This window comes from Oncorhynchus tshawytscha, linkage group LG10, assembly GCF_018296145.1.
Source record: "Oncorhynchus tshawytscha isolate Ot180627B linkage group LG10, Otsh_v2.0, whole genome shotgun sequence".
NCBI classification, from domain to species: domain Eukaryota; kingdom Metazoa; phylum Chordata; class Actinopteri; order Salmoniformes; family Salmonidae; genus Oncorhynchus; species Oncorhynchus tshawytscha.
Genome location: NC_056438.1, coordinates 17,023,853 through 17,035,453, shown reverse-complemented (window position 1 = coordinate 17,035,453; position 11,601 = coordinate 17,023,853). Strand labels below are relative to the sequence as shown.

General features: G+C 46.1%; 1 protein-coding gene across 5 annotated transcripts in view; it reads left to right on the top strand.

The window, feature by feature from the left end:
• Positions 1-281: 281 nt before the first annotated feature.
• Positions 282-11,601, top strand: part of LOC112260980 (rho guanine nucleotide exchange factor 11) — a 31,940-nt gene continuing 20,620 nt past the window's right edge. For 2 of the 5 annotated variants that reach the window (XM_042328244.1, XM_042328241.1), the window contains exons 1-9: positions 284-921; positions 2,368-2,621; positions 4,425-4,439; positions 8,393-8,484; positions 9,064-9,168; positions 9,259-9,308; positions 9,413-9,470; positions 9,704-9,897; positions 10,179-10,250. In XM_042328244.1, the coding sequence (XP_042184178.1) occupies positions 2,587-2,621; positions 4,425-4,439; positions 8,393-8,484; positions 9,064-9,168; positions 9,259-9,308; positions 9,413-9,470; positions 9,704-9,897; positions 10,179-10,250 (621 nt within the window). In that variant the 5' untranslated portion in view covers positions 284-921; positions 2,368-2,586. Of the gene's footprint in view, positions 922-2,367; positions 2,622-4,424; positions 4,440-8,392; positions 8,485-9,063; positions 9,169-9,258; positions 9,309-9,412; positions 9,471-9,703; positions 9,898-10,178; positions 10,251-11,601 lie in introns of all 5 variants that reach the window. The other 3 variants (XM_042328245.1, XM_042328243.1, XM_042328242.1) reach the window with 3 other exon arrangements.

Here is an 11,601-nt window from a genome sequence, read left to right as displayed (position 1 = left end):
GAGCTCTGTCAGAGTGACCATCAGGTTCTTGGTCACCTCCCTGACCAAGGCCCTTCTCCCATGATTGCTCAGTTTAAATACAAATACAAATAGAACCAACAATGATTCCTTGTTCTACATGTCGGTGAGGCATGTTAACACATACTGCATATCTAAACGTTCCAAAACGTTGTGTCCTGGTTCAGCCATCAGTTGCAGACATAGGTCGCATTCCTGTGCCTAGGGGTCGCTGACGTAGGTCAGATCTTACACCGCCTGGGGTCCAGCAAATTATACAAAAACGTTTTAGCTGTTAATAGGCTGTATTGATACAATACCGGTAATTCTGGTGACCGGTCATTCTGTATGGAGTGTTGCAATACTAGAGTATGACCAGTTGGTGACGTCTTGTGTTTGTCTTGCTCTTCGGACATGGTTTGATATCCATACACAACTACCAAATACTGTCTGGGAGAGGACTAGCTAGCAAATAACAACATAATATGGAACATCGGTTTGAAGGCTGCAATTAAATACATGAACATATTAATGCAATCAGAAATGTGGATTAATCAGGGAATGCGAGGAAATATAAGACAATGGGATCTCACCTAATGGAATGATCCAGTTTGAAGCGAGTTGTTTGGAAAGCCACGACGAATCGAATGGACTGTCTTTCCATAAAGAAATGAATGCAGGTTTAATGAACACATTGTTACGAATAGGGCACTGGACATACTATTACATTCAAGAAGGATAACTGGCCTCAGTCGCAGCGTTTCAGATTCTACCTTGCGAATGTATTTGAGTGGCAGGCTAATTCTTTAGCTTCAGCTAGACCCCTGTCGCGTCGGCGTCATAGACGACGGAACGCGCTTGTGCCCAGTCACAGAGCGTAGGTGATGTCGCGGATGGCATTCGGCCTCTATCAGAATTAACTAGGTAACCAGACATTATTTGCTTATCAAAAAACAAGTATTCTCTACACAAGTGAGTGCTGCAGTAATAACCGTCATTTTGTTGGCAACAGCAAGTGTTTCATTTACATCAAAACAATATTTGTCTATAGAGCTTGACATGATGGTAAGCCAGCCTTATGGTTATGGCTAACTTGATGTAAGGCGCTAACTAACGTTAGTTAGCTAGTCAGCTAGCAAACATCACTGCATTTTATCCTGGATGTCAATAACATCAGCTAGCTAGTCGCTTGTCTGCTTGGGATAGTTCATCAGAAACATTTCCTTGCATCGTTCACTGACATGCCAACAGCTAGCCCTGGCAAAGTAGCTAACTAACTTTGCATTGCTAACTAGCAATACACAGGCTCCAGCTTCTAGCCACAATGGCAAGCTAGTGGTGTCGTGTTGCAGTGCAACGTCCAGTCAGGTCAGATGCCATTCTGTTTACAGCGGATAGTCTTCTCTCAAACAAGCTAGATAACAAACTGGACACTTCGCTAGGTAATCTGCACCATGTATTGAACGAGACTGGTTGAATTGTGCAATATCAATGTTGCACTTAGCCAGCTTCTTGGAACAGTTCACTGGACCACATTGAGCGTTAGCCAAGTTCTTAAAACAGACAAACATGTACTATTGGTCTTCTGGAAGAGCCACACCAGTAAACTAGCATTAAGGACTCTGTAACTAAATTTAGCTCGCAGGGGATGGAAACAAATTTACTGAGGATAATGCGAGTAGAGTTGTCTAACGTTAGCTGACGTTAATTGGCTTGACAGTGTCAACATAATAAACTACAAGAATATAATTTCAAACGTTATTTAGATTTGAATGATATTAATGTTGGGATACTAGTTTGAATTGCATTCGTGTCATTCGTTTTGGATGCTTACTAGCTGATGTATCTCAGAAAGTAGAATAGGAGCTGTTTACATATATATCAGACAGCGAACAGTTATCACGTCAAATCCAAGTTTATTTGTCACGTGCGCTGACTACAACAGGTGTAGGTAGACCTTACAGGGAAATTCTTACTTACAGGCTCTAACCAAGAGTGCAATTTTTAAGTAAAAGAAAATATTAGGTGAACAACAGATAAGTAAAGAGAAAAAAACAACAGTAAAAAAATAGACGGGGAAACACAACAACAAGCCTTTTACCTTTTTTAAAAATTGTTTTGTTAAAAATGGTTTTGTTCATGTTGCTAGTGTTGATTGCTATGTAATAACACTTTGTCTTAAGACTGAATGAACAAAGTAGACATTGCACAGTCAGTGGTGTCTGAATTTCATGCATCTTGCTTGAAGGTGGCACCCACCTTAAAGGTGTCCCCCACCCACCAGCTATTTCTAATATTTTCCTGTGGCACTAGATAGTTCTAACACTGTATCAATTTGTCGGGTTCCCTATTACAACTGTCTACTGTAAGGTACTTGGAGATTGCCTGTGAAAACATGAGGAAGGTGCTCAGAGCAGTCTCTGAACGGAATAAGCTCCCCACTAGCTGACGTGAGGAGTTGAAACGTAGCAGGCGGCAGCACTGTGGAACTCTGCGGAAGAAATTTGAAGAACAAAGGAGATGGTCACCCTGCTGTGACATAATTGGACCGCCGGAGAGGACACGGACGCGCTCGAGGCGTCTGCAGCCATGAGTCTCCGCACCCCCACCTCAACACTGGACAGGTAGGACAGACTGCTGGTGATGGTGGTGCTAATGACAGATGGGACCAATGTATTTCCTTGATTCCTCATGTCCTCTCCTTGTATCCTTCCCAAAATGCCTTGGAGGAGTATATCAGAGGGGAGGGAAATGCAATGTGCTTTGAGAAGGGGAGAGGCAGTGACTACAGATAGGCAGCCAGTGACTATTATCAAGGTTCTCCCTAAAGTGTGTAAGAGTGACACTGCCCTACCTTGTGGACTACCTGTGCCACTTTGTAATGAAAATAAATAAGTACCACCTTGTTAAAAAATCCTGGGGAGAACCCTGATATTTGAACATAACATATTATAAAGTGGTTTGAACACTGAATGCTGATTTGGGTATGATAAATAACTTTTTATTATTCAAATTACATTGGTAACCAGTTTACAATAGCAAAGAGCCACTTCAGGGGTATACGATATATGACCAATATACCACAGCTAAGGACTGTATCCAGGCACTCTGCGTTGTCTTGCTTAAGAACAGCACTTAGCCATTGGCAATATACCACACACAGCCCCTCGTGGCTTATTGCTTAATTAGCCTATTGCTTCTACCATTACAACTTGAAGGCCTAGTTGTAAGCTTCTGCATCTCTGTTGGATGTTGTGATAAATTGGGATCCCCTCAGCTTAGCCTTCTGTACAGGGCTATTCTCAGCTGGGAGGCAGCTTTATCACCTTTGATGTGATGTCCTTTATGGCTCACTGCCCATTATTCTGTGTGTCTGTCTGTCTGTCTGTCTGTCTGGGAATCGTTGTCCCAAAGTCGGGAAGTCAGGCGACAAGTTTAGGTCCAAAATAAGCCTATAGAAAAGCATCTTATTTTGGACATATTTTAGCGAGAGTGAAACCTCTAGCTTAGCCTCTTCCTCTATGGTTTACACACACACCAAGCCCCTCCCCCCGCTTCACGGCAACAATTTATTTATACATTTATTTAACTAGGCAAGTCAGTTAAGAACAAATTCTTCAATGTTGAGAGATCACATCTTCCGCTATTTGCATTTGAGGTTTGGTCCAACAGAGTAGGTCATATGGACCCCAAAACACATTGAGACATTATTTTTGCTGTAATAGAGGATAGATGAACTCTTCCATTTTAAGTCTCAACTCCTCAAATTGCCCACAGAACAGACACTAATAAAACGAGAGTATCAATTAACATTGATTCTGGATAACGAATAATCTGCATTGGGTTACCACGTACCGCTAGCAGCATTTTAGCCAAAGACTGTTATACTAGCTGTCTAGTCTGTGTTTTATAAATGTGCAATAAGCATAAAGAACAATTATATAAGGAATTGGCAACTCGTTCTCATTCTGAGGAATAAGGTAGGCCACTTGAACAAGGTGGACAGGCTAACATGCTTTTCAAACAGTTGGAGAGGTTAAACTATTTTGATAAAGTCATTAAGTTATTAGTGGGTCTTATTTTTGTGGAAAGCTCATATTTAGCCTGGGTATAACTTCACAAACCCTGAATTCATTAGATTATTGCTGACTGTATGAAATGCAGTGTATTTGACCTTTCATTGTACAACAACGCTTATTTAGAGAGAACATTAAAAAACATATATTTATATATAGTGATTTGCCCATAAGTTTGAAATAATGGAGATCTGATTGCTAGGCCACATCTCCCAGCCGTATCTCCTGTCTGTCAGTGTTTCTCCACTTTAAGTCTTCTACTTTATCCTAAACTCATTTTCTTTCCTTTTCTCTCTTGGTCCCTTTCTGTATTCTCTGTTGTTCCCTCTCTTTCTGACGCTTCGCTTTCAGCCCTTTTGCTGCTTGGTGAGTTTTTTGCTCAGTTTGTTGAGCTTCGTAGAAACTAAGCACAGATTACAGTACTGCACTTTACTTCCAGCAGTCACTCCTCACATGATCTCTCCTCCAAGCCCTGGCACTCTGTCCATCTATCTACCCCCTGGTGTCCTCTCCTTCCAACCACTGTATAGCCCTGGCACTCTGTCCATCTATCTACCCCCTGGTGTCCTCTCCTTCCAACCACTGTATAGTCCTGGCACTCTGTCCATCTATCTACCCCTGGTGTCCTCTCCTTCCACCCACTGTATAGCCCTGGCACTCTGTCCATCTATCTACCCCCTGGTGTCCTCTCCTTCCACCCACCTATAGCCCTGGCACTCTGTCCATCTATCTACCCCCTGGTGACCTCTCCTTCCACCCACTGTATAGCCCTGGCACTCTGTCCATCTATCTACCCCCTGGTGTCCTCTCCTTCCACCCACCTATAGCCCTGGCACTCTGTCCATCTATCTACCCCTGGTGTCCTCTCCTTCCAACCACTGTATAGCCCTGGCACTCTGTCCATCTATCTACCCCTGGTGTCCTCTCCTTCCAACCACTGTATAGTCCTGGCACTCTGTCCATCTATCTACCCCCTGGTGTCCTCTCCTTCCACCCACTGTATAGCCCTGGCACTCTGTCCATCTATCTACCCCCTGGTGTCCTCTCCTTCCACCCACTGTATAGTCCTGGCACTCTGTCCATCTATCTACCCCCTGGTGACCTCTCCTTCCACCCACTGTATAGCCCTGGCACTCTGTCCATCTATCTACCCCTGGTGTCCTCTCCTTCCACCCACCTATAGTCCTGGCACTCTGTCCATCTATCTACCCCCTGGTGTCCTCTCCTTCCACCCACCTATAGTCCTGGCACTCTGTCCATCTATCTACCCCCTGGTGTCCTCTCCTTCCACCCACTGTATAGCCCTGGCACTCTGTCCATCTATCTACCCCCAGGTGACCTCTCCTTCCACCCACTGTATAGCCCTGGCACTCTGTCCATCTATCTACCCCTGGTGTCCTCTCCTTCCACCCACCTATAGTCCTGGCACTCTGTCCATCTATCTACCCCCTGGTGACCTCTCCTTCCACCCACTGTATAGCCCTGGCACTCTGTCCATCTATCTACCCCCTGGTGTCCTCTCCTTCCACCCACTGTATAGCCCTGGCACTCTGTCCATCTATCTACCCCCTGGTGACCTCTCCTTCCACCCACTGTATAGCCCTGGCACTCTGTCCATCTATCTACCCCTGGTGTCCTCTCCTTCCAACCACTGTATAGCCCTGGCACTCTGTCCATCTATGTACCCCCTGGTGTCCTCTCCTTCCAACCACTGTATAGCCCTGGCACTCTGTCCATCTATCTACCCCCTGGTGACCTCTCCTTCCACCCACTGTATAGCCCTGGCACTCTGTCCATCTATCTACCCCCTGGTGTCCTCCCCTTCCACCCACCTATAGTCCTGGCACTCTGTCCATCTATCTACCCCCTGGTGTCCTCTCCTTCCACCCACCTATAGTCCTGGCACTCTGTCCATCTATCTACCCCCTGGTGTCCTCTCCTTCCACCCACCTATAGTCCTGGCACTCTGTCCATCTATCTACCCCCTGGTGTCCTCTCCTTCTCCTTTCACCCACCTATAGCTCTGGCTCAATAAACGTTTCCTCAATTGCTCACATCCTGTCTCCTCGCCTCCTTCTCAAAATGTATTGGAGAAGAAGGTCTGAGTGGAGGGGGATCTTGGACCTTCTCCAATATGGTTGAGAAGGAGGCAAGGAGATAGGATCCAGGGAAAGGCAACTTGAGATGCAGACTCTGTGTCCCTGCCCTATACCACTCCTCTTTACTCTCTCCTCCTACTACCTCACTCCATCTTATCTTGTCTATCCCTCCTTTTTCTCTCTTTCTATCCTCACACCCTCCTTCTCCTACCTCCTGCAGACATCCCTCTCCTTCTTTACTCACGCCCTCTGTCCTCCTGCCAGACATCCCTCTCCTTCTTTACTCACGCCCTCCGTCCTCCTGCCAGACATCCCTCTCCTTCGTTCCTCACGCCCTCCGTCCTCCTGCCAGACATCCCTCTCCTTCGTTCCTCACGCCCTCTGTCCTCCTGCCAGATATCCCTCTCCTTCTTTATGCTCCTAGACGCTTGATCTTGGGTCCGTTCAGCATTTCCCCACCAATGGTTAAGGTTAATACTGGGAGAGGGAAAGCTGATCCTAGATGAGTACATAGGGGAAACGTAACCCCAGAACATGTGAGACACACATAGGCTACACTGTTGAAGGAGGTCATGACATCCCTCTCATTCTTTCCTCACGCCCTCCTTCCTGCCAGACATCCCTCTCCTTCGTTCCTCAAGCCCTCCTTCCTGCCAGACATCCCTCTCCTTCTTTCCTCAAGCCCTCCTTCCTGCCAGACATCCCTCTCCTTCGTTCCTCACGCCCACCGTCCTCCTGCCAGACATCCCTTTACTTCTTTCCTCACGCCCTCCTTCCTGCCAGACATCCCTTTACTTCTTTCCTCACGCCCTCCTTCCTGCCAGACATCCCTTTACTTCTTTCCTCACGCCCTCCTTCCTGCCAGACATCCCTTTACTTCTTTCCTCACGCCCTCCTTCCTGCCAGACATCCCTTTACTTCTTTCCTCACGCCCTCCTTCCTGCCAGACATCCCTTTACTTCTTTCCTCACGCCCTCCTTCCTGCCAGACATCCCTTTCCTTCTTTCCTCACGCCCTCCTTCCTGCCAGACATCCCTTTACTTCTTTCCTCACGCCCTCCTTCCTGCCAGACATCCCTTTACTTCTTTCCTCACGCCCTCCTTCCTGCCAGACATCCCTTTACTTCTTTCCTCACGCCCTCCTTCCTGCCAGACATCCCTTTACTTCTTTCCTCACGCCCTCCTTCCTGCCAGACATCCCTCTCCTTTTTTCCTCACGTCCTCCTTCCTGCCAGACATCCCTCTCCTTCTTTCCTCAAGCCCTCCTTCCTGCCAGACATCCCTCTCCTTCGTTCCTCACGCCCACCGTCCTCCTGCCAGACATCCCTCTCCTTCGTTCCTCACGCCCTCCGTCCTCCTGCCAGACATCCCTCTCCTTCGTTCCTCACGCCCTCCGTCCTCCTGCCAGACATCCCTCTCCTTCTTTCCTCACGCCCTCCATCCTTCCTGCCAGACATCCCTCTCCTTCTTTCCTCAAGCCCTACTTCCTGCCAGACAAACCTCTCCTTCATTCCTCACGCCCTCCTTCCTGCCAGACATCCCTTTCCTTCTTTCCTCACGCCCTCCTTCCTGCCAGACATCCCTTTCCTTCTTTCCTCACGCCCTCCTTCCTGCCAGACATCCCTTTACTTCTTTCCTCACGCCCTCCTTCCTGCCAGACATCCCTTTACTTCTTTCCTCACGCCCTCCTTCCTGCCAGACATCCCTTTCCTTCTTTCCTCACGCCCTCCTTCCTGCCAGACATCCCTTTACTTCTTTCCTCACGCCCTCCTTCCTGCCAGACATCCCTTTACTTCTTTCCTCACGCCCTCCTTCCTGCCAGACATCCCTTTACTTCTTTCCTCACGCCCTCCTTCCTGCCAGACATCCCTTTACTTCTTTCCTCACGCCCTCCTTCCTGCCAGACATCCCTCTCCTTTTTTCCTCACGTCCTCCTTCCTGCCAGACATCCCTCTCCTTCTTTCCTCACGCCCTCCGTCCTCCTGCCAGACATCCCTCTCCTTCTTTCCTCACGACCTCCCTCAACAGTGTAGCCTATGTGTGTCTCACATGTTCTGGGGTTACGTTTCCCCTATGTACTCATCTAGGATCAGCTTTCCCTCTCCCAGTATTAACCTTAACCATTGGTGGGGGAAATGCTGAACGGACCCAAGATCAAGCGTCTAGGGGCGACTTCACCCTACTCTGTCTCATGTTCCTCATGTCCTGCTTTTCCCTCCAGGCTAAGCAGCCTGACGATAGGAGACTCGGAGCGCAACACCTCCAGCGGCCAGCAGAGGGAGCCTCCAGCTGACATCCCCCCTGAGAACACAGGTACATGGGGTTTGTAGTAGCCTCACAAGCCACCTGATCTCACAAGCTTACATGAATGTTTCATGCATCCGTCTGGTAATTATGAGGCTAGGTTTGTAGCTGTGGCATACCCAAACCTATATGTACAAACTACCTCGACTAACCTCTACCCTGCACTTTGACTCGATACCGGTACCTCCTGTTTATAGACTTTTTATGTACTTATTACTTTATATTTTTTACTTTAGTTTATTTAGTAAATATTTTCTTAACTCTATTTCTTGAACTGCTTTGTTGGTTAAGGGCTTGTAAGTAAGCATTTCACGGTAACACCTGTTGTATTCGGCGCATGTGACAAATACAATTTGATTTGAAAATGTGATTTCATATAGCAGTTTAGTACTGGTTCATGTTATGCCCAACTGACTTGAATGGTCTTCTCTTAATCTCTCTCTCTCTCTCTATCTCTCATCTCTCTACTTCTCTATTTCTTTCCCTCTTTATCGCTCTCTTCAACTCCCTTTTCTTTGTCTCTCTCCATCTCCCTCTCGCATCTCTCACCTCCTCCCCTTTCCCTCTCTCTCCCCCTCCCTCTCTCAGGTCCAGGTCTGGTTCAGAGATGTGTGGTGGTACAGAAAGACCAGCTGGGATTTGGCTTCACCGTGTGTGGCGAGAGGATCAAGCTGGTGCAGAATGTCCGACCAGGTCAGACACACATCCACACAGTAACTGACTTCATTTCTACAGGTCTTATATGATGGTTCTGGAATGTTTCTCACCTGTCTCTTCATGCAGGTGGTGCAGCAGTCAAGGCAGGGGTCCATGAGGGAGACAGAATCATAAAGGTTACGCCTCATTTCAAACGTAAACTAAAAACCATCTCTGTCTCGGTCATCAGAGACTCAATACAATCAGCAGACTTAGTCTGCCTTCTCTCTTTCTTTCTCAGGTGAATGGCTCGCTGGTGTCGTCCATGTCTCACCAGGAGGTGGTGAAGCTCATCAAGTGTGAGTGTCACTGGTTTCTGTAACGATGATTGTTAAGGTTATGATGACTTTAGGTCTATGCTGTCAGTAAAAATGTCGTTGCCAAAAGCTGTTTATTAAATTATCTTTCTTTCTCTTTTTTCCTTTCTTTCTTTCTTTTTCTTTCTCTCTTTCTCTCTTTCTTTCGTTCTTTCGCTTTCTTTCTTTCTCCTTTCCTTCTTTCTTTCTCTCTTTTTATTTTTCTTTCTTTCCAGCTGGGCCGTATGTTGCCCTGACACTTCAAGGACCGCCCCCTTCAGCAGCCGCCCTCGTCCTACAACCCCTCCCCGCTGACCTCTTACCCAATCAGAGGACGTCACTGGGAGGTGAAGCCCCGCCACCACCACCTCCACCCCTGCCCCCCGGACTTACCAGCACCCCCTCTCAAAGAATCAACAAACCACTACAGGTGAGCACCACACCTGGGTCTGTATTCATAAAGCGTCTCAGACAACGAGTACTGATCTAGGATCAGTTATACATTTTGGATCATAAGGAATAAGATTATATGGACTCATATTCTCAGACACTTTATAAATACTGTTCCTGGACCATTGCCTTACAAATACTGACTGGTATACCAGCTTGACCATAATACTGACCAGATGTTCAAACCAATGTGGTATAACATGGGTCAACAAGGAGGAGCCTAATGTTTCTTTTCCCTCTCCTCTTCTGTCATTGTGTTAGAACCTAGATGTACAGAAACACGCCACTCAGATCCTCAGGAACATGTTGGAACAGGGAGAGGCTGAGCTCCAGGTAACAGTCAGGGGTGCGCTCGGGCGGAGTCTGGTTTTTCCCGCCCTTGGAAAATTATTTTGGGGCAGAGCCTTGGTGATCGTGACAATATAAACAAGGAAGTGAAAATAAAAAAATCAAATTTAAGTCACAGGGTTTCAAGTCTCTGTTAAACGATTCCCAGAATCAGTAGAGAATTGTTAGGAAATCTGTAATTCTCCATCCAAGATTTTTGGAAAACCTGGGAATATGGAGAAATGTTGCAAACCCATACAATCAAACACACTTAGAATGGACACTGATCTGGAATATAGACATACCTGTTCTATATGTTGCATTTCTAGCTGTAACGATTTAATCGGCTGATTTAAAAAAATATATATATAAAATTAAAAAAAGACAATTACAACAATAAAATCAATTTAACCTCAAATAAATAATGAAACATGTTAAACTTGGTTTAAATAATGCAAAAACAAAGTGTTGGAGAAGAAAGTAAAAGTGCAATATATGCCATGTAAGAAAGCTAACATTTAAGTTCCTTGCTCAGAACACGAGAACATATGATAGCTGGGTGTTCCTTTTAGCATGAGTCTTCAATATTCCCAGGTAAGAAGTTTTAGGTTGTAGTTATTATAGGAATTATAGGACTATTTCTCACTATACCATTTGTATTTCATATACCTTTGACTATTAGATGTTCTTATAGGCACTTTAGTATTGCCAGTGTAACAGTATAGCTTCTGTATCTCTCGTCACTCCTCCCTGGGCTTGAACCAGGAACACAACGACAACAGCCACCCTCGAAGCAGTGTTACCCCTGCAGAGCAAGGGGAACAACCACCCCAAGTCTCAGAGCGAGTGACGGTTGAAACGCTATTAACGCGCACCCCGGGAACTAGCTAGCCATTTCACATCGGTTACACCAGCCACATCTCGGGAGTTGATAGACTTGAAGTCATAAACAGCAGAGCTGCTGGCAAAACGCACAAAAGTGCTGTTTGAATGAATGCTTACGAGCCTGCTGCTGCCTACCACCGCTCAGTCAGACTGCTCTATCAAATCATAGACTTAATTATAACATAATAACACACAGAAATGCGAGCCTTAGGTCATTAATATGGTCGAATCCGGAAACTATCATCTCGAAAACAAGACGTTTATTCTTTCAGTGAAATACGGAACCGTTCCGTATTTTATCTAACGGGTGGCATCCCTAAGTCTAAATTTTACTGTTACATTGCACAACCTTCAATGTATGTCATAATTACGTAAAATTCGGACAAATTAGTTCGCAACGAGCCAGGCGGCCCAAACTGTTGCATGTACCCTGACTCTGCGTGCAATGAACGTAAGAGAAGTGACACAATTT